Below are 19,397 nucleotides of genomic sequence, written 5' to 3' on the forward strand. Positions count from 1 at the left end.
GATTGGTAAATTCATAAAAATATTTGTTTTCATAATTGATGAAATGATTTCGGAACTAACTGAGGAGGACTATTATCTCCTCTAAGTAGTGACTTCTCCACATTGTGTCGTTGATGGCGGTATGACAATGATCATGAGAGAATGATACTTTATAAATCTTCTGAGAGAACGATATTGGCCGAGTTTCTATTCATAGTTTGTTTGAAACATTAACAGACTAAAAGTAAAGAATTGTCTATGGGATGGGGGTTAGTTATGAGTACATCTAGTGTTATAATTCCAAAATAGCTGATTTGTAAGTAATGTCTGCAGATGCATGTTTTTTTTATATCAATTGAAAGGGATATGACTTCTTCTTGCTCATCTCTTCCTTTCCTCTACAGTGCCCATAAAAAGTTTGCTCTTTGCATTTATAATATCCTGAATGTTTTTTTTCCACAATCGAAAATTGGTAGAGGTCTCTTTAATATAATAACGATATAACTGCTAAAAATCTTTCCGTTTGAGTGAGCACCATTATCTTGGGAAAGTTCGTGAAAAAATGATTTGCACAGAAATTGAAAATAGTTATATGGATTAAGGTAAACATTAATCATGAAGAGTTCATTGACTTTATAAAAATAGTTATTTAAGAATATCTTTAAACTTTTCTAATTTGTTTCCTTGCCCGAAATAGTTCATAGAGCCCTAATGCACCCCTGTGCCCCATACACCGAGGCCATTATGATGGCATCTAGCTTTACACGGAGATGTGATTCAGATGACATGGCTTTGCGTGATTTTCTTTTTGTTAATTATTATGCTAGGGAATATAATTAGTAATTAGTAAACAAGAAATGTTGGAAATATCTCAATTACATGTTTTTTTTTCATTCGGATCCAGATCAAGCTGGCATAAAAGGGTAATGGTTGTGCTTACCTGGGGTAAAAATGTTAGTTTGGGTTGCTAATTTTTTACAGAATTTCAAATGTTACTTTTTATTCAATTGACTGAAAATGCAAAATGAGAAATGAACCGCACGGTCAGTTTGTTTTCTCCGTTTTCAATTGACACAACGTGATCAATGAACAATTCTGCGCAAAACCGATTTTTGTGAGATTTATTAAAATGGGCATTGCTCACCAAATTGTAACGTTCTGTCAAAATGTTTACTTTTATTTGAAACATGAGGCCAAAACTCAAGAATATATGTGAATTGATTACCCCAAATTGTTTCTTTTTCAATTCCAAGAACTTTATAAAAATGTAAAATTCTTATCGATACGCACTGTATAAATGAGAATGAAGTATCCGTTTGAAAAACGGAGCTGCAAAATTTCAGTTCGTGAGACCAATGTTCGGGGAAGGGGGGTATTAAACATTCCACATCAAGGCTTACGCACGTTACTTATCTAACTGGTTATGCTTACTCAAAGCGTAAAGAATATGATTGCATGTATACATGTATATAAACCAAGAAAACTTTAACGAGCACAAAAAAACCTCGATCAACATTATACAGTGCCGGCCGCGGGAAACGTCACGCCCGAGCACGCAAACAGCCTAGGGGGCTTTCGCGTCTAACCGAGGGTATTCAAGGGGAGCAGTCTAGGGCGTTTAGACGGGCCCGGGTTTTCCCGCGTGCTATATAATATTGGCCGTGCCCGCACTTACCCTCGGAAATCCTAGGGTACGTACATTGCACTATGTTTACATGTACATGTACTTCGATTATCTTGTGATAGACCATTATGTTTTTAAACTAGCGTGATCGGGATCTATTGTAGGTTGAATTTTTGATTTAAGATGTTATTTGTTTTCTTTTCTTTTATTCTTTAGTTTCTGTTTCCCTTTTAATTCTTTTCCCTTATTATTTCTTTCCCTTCTTTCCTTCCCTGTTTCCTTTCCGTTTTTCTTCTGTCTTTGTTTCTTTCAAATAATGAAGGAATTATTTTTCCTTCGTTCTTCCCTTCTTTCTTTCTCTTTTTTCTTACTTTTCTCTTTTCTCTCAATATATTTTTTCTTTCACACATTCATTCATCTTCCCTTCCTTTATTTTAATTATTTCTTTCTTTATTCATTTCAAGTAATGACAGAAACCGTTATCTGTCCTTTATTCTTTCTTTCAACGTTTTAATCATACTTTTTCCTTTTAATTTTCCTTAATTTTTTCTTTCTTTCCTCTCAATTAATTTCTTGCTTCTTTCTTTCTTCCACTAGCCCTCCCTTCCCTTTCTTGATATATTTTGTTAACAAGTCTAACATTGTGTGGCCTTTTTGTTGTTGATTTTTTGGCCTGGCTCGGTCGATCCTATGTAGTGCTTTGCCGATTGTCCCGTATTTAATTTTGTGAAATCTGGTCACCCCGGCTGGAACGTCGAAGCTATTATCGCAATGAATCTAAACTTTTCGACATATAGATACATGCATATACTCTCGGACGAAGGCCTTCCCCGAGTCTTGACATTTTTTCAGTGCTCATTTATCATTTCCTTTCGCTGGAATAGTCACAATGATCGTTGATTACGGTACAACGTTACGACGTGTTTATGACATCGGTCATGCGCGAGGTCGACTCATGATATTTCACCGCCTCCTTTTTGTGCCACGATCTTTCTTTGATTTCTTTAAAGGGGGTTGTCGATTACGATCCGACGTTGGTGTGTTCTTTCGACATCACATCATGCACGGAAGGCAAGAGCCCCACTTATTGTCATTTTATCTCATTTCGGTATTGATATTTTATAAACCTTTATCATAATAAGCGGGGTATATAGGGGGCCGGGGGGGGGGGAGAGCAAAAAAAACCCTCTCATATCGGGGAAAATTGTTCTTTCTCACATCATAAAAAGTAGACGCGCAAAAAGCGAACCCCAGCAAAACTGGTTGTGCTCATCGATTTTTTTTTTATTTGGTTCTTTTGTTATTGTGCAGTCTGGGAGAGTCTTGCTTCCCGTCCATGCCGACCCCTCTCCTTTGATCACATCCGCTTCCCAATTTATGACAGGATGTTCTTAGAAATGGGGGGGGGGTATTAATTATCTGATGCGTCAACAACAACGAATAAGGATATTCTTTTCAATTCGGTTCAAATCGGGTCTTTAAAACCCCCACCCTGTAAAAAGTATAAATTTACCCCAATGTTGCAGATTTAACAAGTTTGTCTTTTTGCTAAAACATCTGATTACATTATCTGCTCTCGATTGCAGTGTTAGTTGCATTGGTAGATATTCGGATTGGGAAGATAATAATGATTAACATAATCAAAGTAAAGATTACTTGTCCAACGCATTTATTACGCGCAATTTTATAAAAAGTTATAGATGGGTTTAAAACGAATATTAATATCCTTGATACACTTATATGATGATCGTCGAAGTAAAGATTAACCTATCATTTTTACGAACTGCGGTTTTATATTGATAGATTAGTTGGATATCATTTAGGGTCTAGACATTGTTTCAATTATTTCATTTCAGTAAAACAATATTTTCCTTCGAATATATTTCGTTATATGAATTGGAAATGATAAAACGAAATCACAAAACCAAACCACAGCTTGGTACAATACATAATTCAGTGTTATATGGAAGATAAAAATAATAATACATGAGATTTGTAAATCGCACTTTCCATCTTGATTAGATGCCCAATGTGCTCCAGAGCAGGACAACAAAACTATTTGCATATATGTAACTATTAAAAACTTTCCTAACGCATTTAGCTTAAATGCTTAAACCCAAGCAAAAGTATGTTTTTGAAAGCTACTATGACGTGTTGTATGGAATGGGTACTTAACGAGTTAATTATCACTTGCCAACAAAGCAAGAATGGAGCTATACAAACCCTTTTTTTCTTTTATTAAGAATTTTAGCGGGTGCTCACGCAAACGCTAACTATCAAACCTAACTTCTTTTCGGGAACAAAGGAGTTAGTCGAGCCAAGTTGAAGAATAAAAGCCCGTCCGGGTTCACCTCTATACAATATAGTCGAAAATCCCTTTAATCATCACGCTCGATATCCCCCGCTATATTTTCTCTTTCTCTCCCTTTTCGAAAAGTTTTAGTGTTACAGTGCCGGCCACGGGAATCGTCACAGTGCCCCGGGATAGACGCGGGCGGTTCCCTAGGGCACTCATTTTCTAGGGGAGCGGACGCGGGCGTCTTCCCGCGTCCGCTCCACTCAAATGCCCGCTACGGGCTACCGCGTCCGCCCTAGGGGGCACTGTGACGTTTCCCGCGGCCGGCACTGTAGGTTAACAATTTCTATTTTCTCATTTGTGGAAAAAAATTGAGTAAATCACTTTAGATTCATTTTGTAAGTTAATAACAACCTGATGGTCAGGAGATTTGTATTTACAAAGCCATGTATAGATGGGTTCCATAGAAATAGAAAAAAAATCATAACTTTATCAATCCCTATTTTCATCGTAATAATTGTCTGACATTATTATTTCTATTCTATTCAATTCATATTATTTTCAGCCTCGAGTACACCTTCATCTTTCTGCTGCATTAAGAACCACGCCATCTTCGGTGAATATTTGATGAATAAGGTATCTTGGAGAGCGCTTACCACAACAGGTAAAATGTCAAACTGAAAAACAATTATTTTTCTTATTTTCTCTTGTGATTTATGGCATCGTTAATTGAAAGATTTTTTTAAGATTAAGAAAGAGAATTGTTCATAATAGGGATTTGCAAACGTAAGGAGAGAAATCATTTCTATGATTTATTATTTTTGAAATCGGGAAAATGTTGTTCAATTTTGTAGAGCTTTCTTATTCACTAATTCTACATACAAACACAATGCTCGCCCCCATCCACCCCCCCCTCTCTCTATCTAGCTATCTGTCTTCCTTTCTTAATTTTTTTGTCATTCATTTCCATTAGATCACTGTTCTGGTCACCATGGCAACTAACTTCAACCCAGACCAACAATGTGAAGGAAAGGAGTGTCAATCAATCACAGATGTGACGTACTATGTGGAGGAGAAGAAGAGACTCTGTGATGACTGCGCCTCTAAAGAAGGATGCATCGCAAGAGTTAAAAGAGGTGTACCAAATATTTATTGTGAAGAACATGATGAAAAGGTAAAATTATATTGTAGAAATCATGGTAAAGCATTGTGCGCTTTTTGTGTAGTAGATCATTTAGACCCATGTGTGCGACAAAATATGGATGTCGCAATCGTAGAACTTCAAGCAAAACTTACGAGCATGAAAGAAAAGGGAAGGGACAAATTAAAAGAAGGTCGTCTCTATAAAAATGTAATTGACCAATGCACGAAAGACACAGACACCCATCTACAAGCTTTGACAGATGAAGTTATTTCTATAATCAAGGATGCGATCAACATAGATAAAGTCAAGGAGAAGATAGAGGCTGCCAAAATCAACCAAAAATTTGATGATCAGAATCAAGTACTTGAAGAAGAGATTATGAAGATTAATGAGAAGATTCGAAAGAACAATGAAGAGAGAGAGAAACAACTTGAATTAATCCATACAAATGCACAGATTAGACAAACACACATGGACAATAAGAAGATTTGTCTTCATACAGACATTGATAACATTGTTAAAGAGAAGGATAGGAAGATAAGAGAGTTAATTAAATCATTACAGGACGACACAAAAACAATAGAGAATGCAATACAGACCATAGATACAGTACTAGAAGACGATAAAAACAATGTTAAAGACGGTCATAGTGTGAACATGTCAGTGAGTGATAAACTAAATAAACCACTTTATAAGAACGATGTAAAACAAATTACTGATAGAATATCAGATGTGAGGTTTGTGAAGGGTGTTGGGAGAGAGAAGTATGATGGTAGAATTGGTGGGTATGATGGCGAGTGGATGCTTAGTGATATGATCAATGCTAAAGATAAAGTCACAGCCCCACGTATTGTTGGTTGCATTGATGAATGTAATGTGATCATCACTGACTGGACGTCAGGTAGCCAGCATACATACATGTTAGATATAAACACTAAACACATCCAGAGAGTGATAACAGGTACTGATACATCATGGGTAATCTCCTGTGCATTACTGAATGATGACAAGATAGTATGTGGTAGACTGTGTAAAGGTTGTACAGGGGACAGTTTGACTGGATGCATCGGTGTGTATGACAGACAATGGATGCCCATCAATGACGTCACAATACCAAGAAACACAACGGACGATATCTCATGGGTGGATGTAGCTGTTGACCGTGATGGGATGATCATCGCTGCTGAGTGTGGTCAGTCTAAGATATACGTCATCAACCCAGCTGATAGTAAGATCGTGAATACCATCAAATGTAAACAGAAAGTAGTGATGCGAGGTGTGCTATCATCAGGTCACATCATCGCTCAACCTGACCAGTGTGATGAGAGACTACTAATCATAGACAGACAGGGTGGCCAAAGGGAAATCCCCCACAGTGATGTCATCTTGAATGTCAGTGTTGATCCTATAACAGACGACCTCTACGTCGTGACATCAGATGATGAGTACAAGACGTGTATGATTGATCAGGTGATGAGTGGGAATGAAGTGAAGATGAGAAGAGTGACGTCATTCCCTCTATCAAACAGACTGTCTGGTGCGAATAGGTGGGGTTACCATTCATCCTCTCGCTTAATGATCTCATCATCAGGCAAGATAATTGCTTGTGGTGGAGACAGTATTCTCGTCTTCGAAAAGCGGCTCACATTCTAAACGATGATATGTTGGGATCATTTAATATGATGCATATGAGACACACTGACCAGAATAATACCATCTTTGGATAATTGAAATCTGTAGAAGTAAGGCCTTATAACATGAATAAGACCTGATAACTCTGACCCACGTTTAACATCACGGTTAACAATAGACATTTATTTTAAGAAATCCCACATCCAACAACATTATGTCAGTGGTTGAAAATATTATTGGCGAGGTCATTTTGCATAAAATATCACGAGCCGTCATCATCATCAAGCCTACACGCCACAATGGATTTCTTTTAAAAAATATTGCTTTGCGAAATGTATGATACATCTTGCAATACTTATTTTCACAACTTATCTTACGACTAATACTACAGTTTTGTTGCGTTATACCTTTGTATGTTTTGACATTCTGATACTGATGTGAATGCAGAAATAAAATGCAATCAAAACAAATACTGTAATAATGGCATAATGCCATATTTTATATTTCCATGTATTCCGGTATTTGAAAGATAGAAAACCAAACACACTTCCGATTTGAAGGTGCAGACATTGATCAGATTCTACTGAGTGTAGCGTCTGAACAAAATAATTTACAACATTCCAGCGATTTATCGTAAAATTGAACAAAGAGATATAAAACAAAATAGATTAGAATCATTCACCCTCAATTGGACTGGCAATCCTCATGGAGCGAATAAAATATGCATTATTTTCATGGACAATGTTTTACTTACTTCCATGAAAAATTGCCATGAACCTGCCAGAATTCTAATTTAAACATTGGTGTCACATTTCTGTTTCAATCTCATTTGTTTCACTTGCCATCCTAATAGCAATAAGGTTTCTATCAGCGAACAAACTAAGAGCAAAACACTGACAAGATTGATTGGAATACGATTCAATGTAGATTTAGTAATTTTGACCTGTTCAATGTAAACATTAGGGGGCCGTGGCGAGAAGTATCCCATTTTTAGCCTAGATACCGGCCGAGTGCGTTTTCCTTAAAAAAATATTTTCCGTTAGTATCATTCTTTTTCAATGAAAGGAAAACATGTACTCCAAGATTTAATGAATTCAACGGTGTATATAATGGATTTTAAAGACGGCTTGACGATTTAAAATGATTTATTAGCGGGCTAGCAAAATACACATTTTAGTTTGTTTTGATTTTGAAAGGGGGCGTGGTTGCCCGAGAAAGGGCTCGTGACCCGACCCGTAAAGGGCGGGGCAGCGCTTTTTGGCGCCCGCGCCAAAGAATTTGGGCACAATGCCAGACATTTGCCGCGGTTGAGCTATGCGCGGATAAAAGTGCGGGGAATGCTTCATTTTCGTTTTGGCTTTCAATGAAGAGAGATGACGGTGCATGTGTAAAGCGTGCTTACAAAATTTTTTGAAAATTTTCTTTCGGCACTGGCAACTAGAATTGGACACTAGGCCTAGGTGGCAGATATTTCGACATTTGTCTAGCTACCTATACCGGATATCTACACAAAGGATTCATACTTTTATTGGATTATACAGACGCTGATTTCAGTTTTTTACTGTCTTCAGACTTCAGCCTCAGGAATTGTTGCCGTAGAACTAAGACTAAGTTAGCTGTGCCGATTTGTGGACCTAAAAGATTCAGTTTGCAACTTCAGGATTGAATTTTTTCTTGGCGGTTCGCTTGATTGAACTTTGGAGGTGATTGCATCCAGGATTCATTGGACTTGGGCTGAGTGACGGAGCTTCGAGTCTAACTCTAGTTTCGCGAGTTGATCATGCCAAAGGTTAAGGCCAAGAAAATAACGACCGCAGGTGCGAGGAAGGGAGATGACACACCGAAGAGGAGGCCGGGTCGGCCGAGAGGTCCACGGGCGACGTCAACCCCCGCAAGTGTGGATCTGGGGCTGGGAGGCGGCAACAACGGGCCAGGAAGGAGCGGTGAGTTAAATCCCTCTCAGTCTCAAGTTGTCGATGTTGATGAAAAAAGTGGTAGGCCTAGGTCTAAAGTTAGTGATAAAATGGCAGAGCTAGATCTAGATCTAGTGGGGCGGGAAGGCCAGGCGCCCGTGGGCAGATCTATTGCTTGGCATGAGATAGTAGCACAGGAGTCGGATACCGGTAGCTCGGGGCAGGCTCAGCCAGCAGTTTCAGTGCCGGCGCGGTCGGCAGGGGTAGCCGAAGATCTAGGCCTAGATCTAGTGGAGGTCGGTGTTGAGAGATCTGAGCCCCAGGCGCCTAGGCTTTCTGCCGTGTTGGGGGCACCGGAACCATTTATTAGCGCATGCGACCCACTAGGTGTGGAAGTGGCTATCTCACTGAAGGAAAAAATTTGGGCAAGTGAATATATAGATTTGGGAGTGCTCCTTAAGCATAATAATGCACGTGATGAGTTTGGGGCCTTGAGTGTAGGTGACACCACTTTGAGTTTGTGTCAATCGGGATCTGGTCTTGGTTTGCAACTTCAACCTCAATCAAAGGCTAAGAAAATCATGTCGGTAGAGCAGTGGACTTCGGTGTTTCTAGTATTTGCCTCAATTTACGCTGAGAAGCACATTGAAAGGAGCAGGGAGCTCATGAAATATATGGATTTGATAAGGCATGCAGCCCGTGCGTTTGCAGGTTATGGCTGGCGTGACTATGACACTCAGTTTAGGAGCAAGCAGGCGCGTTTACCCGGGCGATCCTGGGCGAGCGTCGACGCCGAGTTGTGGTTGATGCTGGTGGCCTATAATGGTCCGCGGCAGCGCCACAATTTACCCCATGCCCCTCGCCATCAGTTCTACAGAGGGGAGTACGGCGCGAGAAAATCTTTTCCCTTCGGAGGAAAGGGACCCGGAGCCAATGGCACACCCAGCCGAGGCGTGTGCTTTGCCTTTAATAGAGGCAAGTGCATGCGAGGCAAAGCTTGCATCTATGAGCACAAGTGTTCCCGCTGCCAGGCGACAGGTCATGGGGCTAAGCAGTGTAGCCAAGGGCGGGCCGGTTCCAGTCCCGCTGGCAGTAAATAGGTCTACGGCTAGTGCGGTGTCGTCTATTGCTCCGACCCCTATTAAGTTAGCACGTTTGGTGCCCATGTTAGCTACTTATCCTAATCAGGAGCATGCTCAGTGCTTGTATAATGGTTTTAAGTTTGGTTTTTCATTACATTTTGAAGGGGACAGGGTCCCATTGGTTGTTAAAAACCTGAAATCAGCATTCGAACACATGGATGCGTTGAAAAAGAAATTGAGGGATGAAATAGACTTAGGTAGGATAGTTGGGCCTTTTGTTGTTCCTCCCTTCGAGAATATGAGGTGTTCACCAGTGGGGTTGGTGCCCAAAAAGGCCCCAGGGGAGTTCCGTATGATTCAACATTTATCGGCACCCAGGGGAAATTCAGTTAATGATGGCATACCGGAGGGGCAGTGTACAGTAACATATTCGTCCTTTGATTCGGCGGTAGATATTGTGACGCAATTGGGGCGGGGTGCCCTTATGGGAAAGACTGACATTAAGTCAGCTTTCAGGCTCTTGCCTGTTCACCCAAAAGATTTTGAGTTGCTTGGGATGTATATAGATGGTCGTTACTATTTTGATCGTTGTTTGCCGATGGGCTGCGCAGTTTCTTGTTCCACTTTTGAATGTTTTAGTACTTTTTTAGAGTTTTGCGCGAGAAAAGTTGCGAAGTCGCAAAATATTGTCCATTATTTGGATGATTTCTTTTTTGCAGGCGGCCCTGCCTCGGAGGATTGCAGGCGGGCAATGCATTGTTTTGAAGCAATTTGCGAACGATTTGGGGTGCCCATAGCGCGAGAAAAAACGGAAGGCCCGACCACACAGTTGTCATATCTTGGGCTGGTAATAGATAGCGTTTCTCAGCAGGTTCGGGTACCGGAGGACAAAATTGAGAAATTAGTAGGGAAATTAAATTGGGCGGTACAGAAACAAAAAATTTCCCTAAGAGACATTCAGTCGATTGTAGGTAGTCTAAACTTTGTATGTAAGGCAATTGCTCCAGGGCGAGCATTCATGAGACGGCTCATTGACTTAACTAAGAGCGTTAAGCGTCCTTTTCACATGGTTAGGTTGACGAGAGGGGCTAAGGCTGACTTGCGGGTTTGGTTGGAGTTCTTGGCACATTTTAATGGTCAAGTTTTCTTCCGGGCTCCAGGCTGGTTTGGAAGCGAGGAAATTCAGTTTTTCACTGATGCGGCGGCTGGCATTGGTTTTGGAATTTTCTTTGGAGGCAGGTGGGCTCAATCCAGGTGGCCTGCTGATTTCCAGGCCGATAGGAGGTCTATAGCTTTTTTAGAGCTATTCCCTATTTGGGTAGGCTTGGAGATTTGGGGCATGGAGCTAAAGGACAAGAATATATTGTTTAATTGTGATAATCAGGCCGTGGTGGCAGTACTTAACAAGCAGTCGGCGCTATGCCCTGATATTATGGTTTTGGTGAGGAAGGTGGTGATTATATGTTTAAGCAATAATATAGTGTTGAGGGCTAGGCATGTACATGGATGTGATAATGGTATAGCTGATGCACTATCTCGATTTCAGATGCCGAGGTTCCATGCGTTAGCACCGGGGGCCGCCGGGAGGGCGTGGAGGTTCCAGTCCGTCTTTGGAAGAGCTGGCTATCGAGAGAAGTCGACTGCTGATGGCTTCTAGGGCAGCTCGAACACACACAACTTACTCTATTGCCTTGGGGGCATACGTGAAATTTTGTAAAGTGTACGGATACGACCCCCAGCTACCCCCTAATGTAGAATGGGTGGCGCAGTTCATTTCTTATTTATCCTTTATGGGATATGCAGGGTCTACTATTCAAACATACATATCTGGGTTGGCATTTTATATGAGTTCATCTGGGCTAAAGGATGTGACCAAAAGTTTTGTGATTACAAGGTTAATTGAAGGGTGTAGGCGAAGTACTTTGAGAAGAGATGCTAGGCATCCAATCACATTGTCTGTGTTAAATAGAATGCTCGCCTACTTGAGGCATGTTTGTGGTAGTCATTACGATGTTTTGATGTACTCTGCTGCTTTTTCAGTGGCATTTTATGGTTTGTTGAGAGTTAGTGAGTTGACAGTAGAGTCCAGGCATAGATGTGAGTCTATTCTGCAGCACACAGATGTTAGGGTCACTGGCGATGCACCGCATCGCAGGGTGGAATTATTCCTAAGGAAGTCAAAGACTGACCAGCGGGGAAATGGGTGCACCATTTCGATACCAGAGTTGGGGACAGTTAGCTGCCCTGTGATGGCGGTTATTCGTTATTTAGAAATCCGCCCAAAGAATGGTGGAGCCTTCTTTTGTTCATATGGTGCTCTCCCGCTAACTAGGCGTGAATTTGGAAACATGATAAAACGATGTTTGACATACGGGGATATGCCGGCGGCAATGTTTTCATCGCATTCCTTTCGTATTGGGGCGGCTACGACCGCTGCCATGGCCGGTTGCTCGGATGAAGAAATCCAACGCATGGGGCGTTGGGTTTCGAGTGCACATCGGAGATATATAAGACTCGACATGGTTAAGTAAAAAAATAAAAAAAAAAAAAAAAAAAAAAGAACGAAAATATATATGAAATGATGATTTTAGGTTATTTGACATTTTGACCAAAATCAGGTGTAAGTTATCTTCCAATAATGTCACAACGCGTTTACTTTACACGAGGACATGTGCTTTAATCAAAGCCGTGGCCGATGGGTTGTTGGATATTTGGGTGTATAATTCTCAATATATCTGCTTACATGGTATTGTTTTATTTTATTCAGCCCTATTCAGAAGCAGGGTGGTATGTTCAGTGCCAAGAGGCCTGTTTACAAAGGAGCCCTTGTTACAGTATACATTATACATTATACATTATGCATCATATATTATACATTATACATTATACATTATTACATTCTTTATACAAAATGAAGAAAGAGATGGTACTATATTGATGGGAATGTGTTTATACGTTATACATTATACATTATACCTTATACATTTTACATTATACATTATACCTTATACATTTTACATTATACATTATACATTATTATAAATTGATTGGAATGTGCTCAGACATTATACATTATACATTATTATATATTGGTTGGAATGTGTTTATACATTATACATTATTACATTATACAAAAGGAAGAAAGGGATAGTACTATATTGATTGGAAGGTGTTTGGAACATCAGATTGATCATAACGACCCCCCCCCCCCCCCCCTGTACATGTTGATATCAATATACATGTATCATCAAAATAACTCTGGGCTTAATATTGAATGAGTAAGTGAGGGTTTAATGATATCACACAATTACGAGCATTCTGCTTTTTAGAGAGAATGTTACAACGGTATAATGACGTGTTTAATATCAATGCTTTCAGGATTAAGGGGAGGGGTCAAAAATGTGATTACATACATTGTATCTTGGAGGGGAAAACCCCGTGATGAAGGGGTGGTGAAGGGTAGCAGACCTTTCAGGGGAAATTTTCATACTTCAAAATTCTGCCCAGCCCTCTTTTCTTGTTTTCTATTACAGGACCTGTGGTGTGGATCATAGGGGACTCGATAGTGTTTTGGGCACATCGCAGGGCGAAGAACACCGGCGAGGCTGACCTTGGACTTGGAACGTCGGTCCGCTGGTTGGGGAAAAGGGGGCTACGAATTGAAGGGGTAAGCGATTGGTTAGATAAGATGGGTCGGAGTGAACCAAAGCCTTCAGTAGTAGTATTGCATGTAGGAACGAATGACATTGAGGCACTGTCCAAGAAGAAGCTGGCTAGTTTGACGTATAGACTTTTTGACGCCAATAAGGACAAATTTCAAATAGTGTGGTCGGACATTTTGGAGAGGGTTTGGTACCCCGCTGGCTGTACAGGAGATCAAGGTAAATTGGACTTAAAGAGAAGGGCGGCCAATAGGTACGCCAAGGCTTTAGCTGCAAGATTTCATGGTAAAGCCATACCGCATCCATCAATATCCCATAATGACATTTCGCTGTACAGAACTGATGGCCTACATCTGGCCGATGAAGGGTTGGACAGATTTATCAGTGAGTTAAAAGTTGGTCTTTCATATCTTCGTTGAGTATGTATTTATACATTTTACCTTAGTCGCTCCGGCGTGACCGACTCCAGACCGTCCGATCCGATAGTATGAATAAGGGTTTTGGCTGGTCTGGAGCCGGTTTCACCAGTGTGTCTATGTTTTCATAATGTATCATTTGTTGTTATTTAGCTGCTCATGCATTTACGTTCAATGTATGCATGCATTAAATCATGTTGGGGTCAGTTATGGATAACCTAGATATACATTGTAATGGAGGAATGAGCAATGTTCCCTGGTACCCCCCCCCCCCCCCCCTGGTAAAAGCACTAAGGATAATAACGTTGGTGAATACTAGTAGAATGATCCTGTAATGGTTGCTAAGATTTATTGAATATCTTGGTAGATACGAGTAAAATTTTGACGTGTTTGTTGGCGGTCGATCATATATAAATAAATTATATATTCTCGTTTGGCGGTAATTTGGCAATTAGGCCACCTGAAACACGTATTTTCCAAGAATAATTGGGTATTTCTGGTCATGCCAGGGCAGGCATGTGGATTTTAATCAATTATGTTATGTTATTATGTAAGTTGCAGGTCCCCACTCGTTACCTAGGTGAGGGGGACCTATTTGTACATACAAATGTTTGAGAACGCTGTTAAACTGAAATAATTGTGTCATGCTTAAAGTTTAATCTTAGCCTGACCTGATCTTAAAGGCGGGCAGGCTGGTCTATAGTCATGGGCATTCATATATCTCTATATGCTATATTTATGTCATCTGTAATCCACCGATAGCTCATAATTAATAGCTGTGCTGGGATTCCGGTCCGGCTAGCAGGGAACCAGTGGGAAAACAGCCATGAATTTTAAACATTGAAGAACTTACGAGGGGGGCCTTCTAGCCGGGGGTTTAACCCCTCTCCGAGGAGCTTATTAAACAAGGGTATCGGTTGGTTACAGACATTATCGGTATATGTATATGTGATGATATTCATACACTGTACACAAAAAGCAGAATTGGTAAAGATGCACATTCATCTCTATTTTCATTAAAGCCACGACAAATCGCAATTCACTTGTTCTTGTTGTTTTGTTAGCCGTGAATAATGGATTTTAAAGACGGCTTGACGATTTAAAATGATTTATTAGCGGGCTAGCAAAATACACATTTTAGTTTGTTTTGATTTTGAAAGGGGCGTGGTTGCCCGAGAAAGGGCTCGTGACCCGACCCGTAAAGGGCGGGGCAGCGCTTTTTGGCGCCCGCGCCAAAGAATTTGGGCACAATGCCAGACATTTGCCGCGGTTGAGCTATGCGCGGATAAAAGTGCGGGGAATGCTTCATTTTCGTTTTGGCTTTCAATGAAGAGAGATGACGGTGCATGTGTAAAGCGTGCTTACAAAATTCCCACCTCCTCCCCATTACCATCCTCTAGTTATAATTAAGGGGGATGTTGACATATATATCGTGGGGGGATTCTTGCATATTATGGATATGGTTGTGTATTTATTGTCCTTGTGCATTCTTAATGTTATTTTGTTTATTTAGTTTTTGTTTGCAAGGAAGAAGTCAATTCGAAATTACTATGAAGCAGGTTATGCCTCAAACGTTCATGTGAGTTGTCATAAAAATCCAAGTTATGGATGGTTATAGAAAAAATCTGGGGATTGAAATTATAATTTTCTCAGGTCATTTGAGAAGAAATGTTTATGAATTCATAATTTCTATGTATGTTTTATTTTCCTCTACCATGAGCATTATATATGAAGAAATGTTTGATAAGATTGCATAGGCTTCATTTCAGATAAAGTTATTTCTCGGGTCTGCATCGGACTCCTTAGGAATTAGACGGAAGTATTGTCCCAATTTTTAGTCTTCTTCATGTTCAGCCGCATGTTCAGGTCTTTAGGCGTAGTATGTTGGTATACTTATGTGAATTTGTATGGTAATTTTGTCATGGTGTATTTATTATTAATACTGCCCACCTTTGGTATAGGAAGCAGCTCACGCATCAGTCAGATTTGAGTTATGGTTTTTAAATATCTGTTGTGTGCTGCCCGTTCAGGCAGAAATTGTGAAGAAATGATCGTTTTGGGGAAAGATATTGAAGAAAATATTATTTAGTTTAATTGCATTGATGTATAGGTTAATGACGAACACACATTGGTCATTTACAACGAGTGATACTTTCGTACCTTGCTTCCCTTTGCCAGAGTATGGCCATATTAGTGAATTTCGTTTGGTGAAACAAATTTCTTTCTGAATTCAATTTCCTTTATTAAAGTTCCTTTAAGGGGCTCAATATTTTCAGTGGGATGAAAATTGGATACCTATAGTTGGCTTGAATACCAGCAGTAGTTGATCTTGGCAAAGTGTGATTAGGGGGGGGGGGGGGTACAAGTACTTTTGCATTTATATTTTCCAGGGAAGTTGTATTTGTTGAATCTATATGATACTCTATAATGAATGGTGTATGAAGTAGTTGGAGGGTGATGGTATACTTTTCATGGTTAATTTCAGAATCTAGGCAGAGCCTAGGCTGATAGAAGAGCGTAACACGAATCCAAATTCGAGGGTGTTTGACCTGGTCGCACACCAATCCTAACAACGATCGTCGTGCATAAGTGGGCCGTAAGGGAATTTTATCCTCCTGTCCTATTTTGGCCAGTGGGCAGGCGGGTTTTCGCCCTTACTCGTTTTTGGGAGGAGTGTTGACGCCTTGTGTGTTGTTGAAAAACAAGCAGTTGAAGTTCTGGGGCATGATTTCAGTAAGAGGCGCATTATTAAAGTACCGCCTTTTTTCCTTTCCATGCCAGGGCAGGCATGTGGATTTTAATCAATTATGTTATGTTATTATGTAAGTTGCAGGTCCCCACTCGTTACCTAGGTGAGGGGGACCTATTTGTACATACAAATGTTTGAGAACGCTGTTAAACTGAAATAATTGTGTCATGCTTAAAGTTTAATCTTAGCCTGACCTGATCTTAAAGGCGGGCAGGCTGGTCTATAGTCATGGGCATTCATATATCTCTATATGCTATATTTATGTCATCTGTAATCCACCGATAGCTCATAATTAATAGCTGTGCTGGGATTCCGGTCCGGCTAGCAGGGAACCAGTGGGAAAACAGCCATGAATTTTAAACATTGAAGAACTTACGAGGGGGGCCTTCTAGCCGGGGGTTTAACCCCTCTCCGAGGAGCTTATTAAACAAGGGTATCGGTTGGTTACAGACATTATCGGTATATGTATATGTGATGATATTCATACACTGTACACAAAAAGCAGAATTGGTAAAGATGCACATTCATCTCTATTTTCATTAAAGCCACGACAAATCGCAATTCACTTGTTCTTGTTGTTTTGTTAGCCGTGAATAAAGTAAATATAATAACGTAGTTAGATGAAAGGAAAAACTTGGCGTGACAAGTCGACTGCTAATTGCACATACAGATATGGACCATAAATGTACGCGATACATATTAAAGGGGGACATATGGATATTACACATGCTTATGCTGCATGGTTGACTGGCATGGAGAGAGGGAGAGAGAGAGAGAGCGGGGGGGGGGTAGGAAGGTAAAGGGAAGAAGATCGGACAAAAAGGAAGGAGCGAGAGAAGGAGGAGAATCTGTTTCGAGAATAGACATTAATCCCTTATACTCTTTAGTCATCATGTTTATGTGCAGTATTTCAATAGAGTTTATAAAACCAGTTACAAAGAGGGTTAAACGATTGTACAATGTTATTTCAATAGGATGTATTCTATATTTTGACATATTTATATACTGAGAAACCAGTGCACTGACACTTGATAAAGTTATGAGAAAATCATATTATTCCCACGAAATACATTTAGCCATTTTGTAAATAACCTTTATGAAAGGCATACCCACTATAGAATATTACTGAAAATGGTGAATTTTAAAATAAAAGTTTGTTTTTGAATATGCTTTTGAAATTTCAGTGTTTGTGCATGTATATAATCATGTAAAAATGGGTGCTAAATAGCAAAATCAAACTGCAAATTGGTTCAATCTTTTATACACAATATAAACATATATTTGGGAATTATGTGTATTTCTCTGATACATGAGACTTATTTAAGTAAATGTTTTTTTTAACATAAGACATATATATACCATATTCTTTATATTCATGATGCCATACTGCTCAAGATGGTGACAATTATGATGATGATTATGATGATTATGATGACGATGGTGATGATATTAATGATAATGGTGTAGATGATGGCCCAGAATACAATGACTAGTATAACAATTGTAACCTGTTATTAAAAGATAGCATACAATTGTACATAGAATGCTGTTATTGATTGCATTTTATTAACTTTGGGTGAACGGTAACGAACAATATTTGCGTAGAAATGTTGAATTAATTCATTCTTTATTCTGTTAATAATATTGGTCGGTGAGATTAGCATTCTTCGCAAGAGGTTTTAGTTTGTACGTATATTCAATGTTATGATATTATGAAAATCATGTTACATGACCTCATAATCTATCAATTTGTTAGAAATCACAATGCTTGTTGTGAGTTTAATTTGAAAATTAATTCAAGTATAAGGATAACGTTCTTATCCTAAGCAAATTTGAAGCTCTTTCATCTTCACCATAGCGCTGAGATCACGTGGTAAGAATTACGTCGAACCATATTGGTCAGTAAAGCGTCGTGCAGAAAAGTACTGAAAATTATAAAAAATACCTATGGTTTTTAGCAAAAATTGTTTTCTTAAATATCAGTTTTATGCGTTGTGCTCCAGGATATTAATTTTAGCTTTTAAGATAATGACATTAATATTTTTTGTTTATATTGGTACCTCTGTTTGTGCTTCAAAAATATCCTCAAGTGATAAGATATTCAGCACCTGTATCTACAAAAGGTCGGAATTAATTTTGTTACGTTTTATATTGATGAAATAGGCATACAGAAGACAGTAATGATGCCCATATAGAAAACTGTTTTAAACCCATCATACCGTATGTATTTGAAAGAATTATCAATGTAATTTTGATAAGATATATCAAATGATTATATAATGTCTTAATGTTATGTCCAACGTTTTATGTAAAGACTATAATGTATCATTTTTATGATAAGCGCATGATGTAAATATTACTATTCCTTAATGCGATATATTATCTGATAAAAGGAAGTACAGTGGTGCTAAAAGGTCAGTGAACCCACCAGAAAATGAACACATATTTGAAAGTTGTCAAATTCTACCATCTTTTAGATATTTTATTGTGCAGTCAGGTGACAAATATAGTTTGGTTAACAATCCATATGCACCAGTGCGCTTTCTGGTGGGGTTTACTCACTTTTAAGCATCACTGTATATTTAATCGTCATGAGTTGTAAATTAGAAAATTCATTTCAGTTTATTTAAAATGCTTAAGAGGAAAGTTTTTGAGTAGCTGTGGCCATTTAAGCCACAAACTTTGAAAAATTATTTTATTTGATATATTTCCGTTTTACATTTTATGATATATATATCTCGGGTTTTTTGTAGCCTTTCAGAAAACCTGCCTGGCGTCAAAAGAATTTTAACTTTAATAAATTCTTTTATTTTCTATATCACTTTGATTCGTTTGCACGTAATCCTTTAGGAATAGTTGGCTTTAAATCACAGTGTTTTGCCGTTTTTTCAATGTGTATT

At 39.2% G+C, this 19,397-nt stretch overlaps 1 protein-coding gene across 1 annotated transcript; it reads left to right on the forward strand.

The window, feature by feature from the left end:
- The first annotated feature begins 4,878 nt into the window (after positions 1 to 4,878).
- On the forward strand, positions 4,879 to 6,696 carry LOC121417906. The gene has a single exon (XM_041611639.1). It carries the CDS (start codon positions 4,891 to 4,893, stop codon positions 6,694 to 6,696), a length of 1,806 nt encoding a protein of 601 aa, XP_041467573.1. The 5' UTR covers positions 4,879 to 4,890.
- The last annotated feature ends 12,701 nt before the right edge of the window (positions 6,697 to 19,397 follow it).

Source organism: Lytechinus variegatus, chromosome 6 (assembly GCF_018143015.1).
Source record: "Lytechinus variegatus isolate NC3 chromosome 6, Lvar_3.0, whole genome shotgun sequence".
Classification (NCBI taxonomy): Eukaryota; Metazoa; Echinodermata; class Echinoidea; order Temnopleuroida; family Toxopneustidae; genus Lytechinus; species Lytechinus variegatus.

Bases quoted from the DNA above. Each gene is read 5' to 3' on its own strand.
- LOC121417906 (XM_041611639.1), top strand. From the start codon at position 4,891: ATGGCAACTAACTTCAACCCAGACCAACAATGTGAAGGAAAGGAGTGT.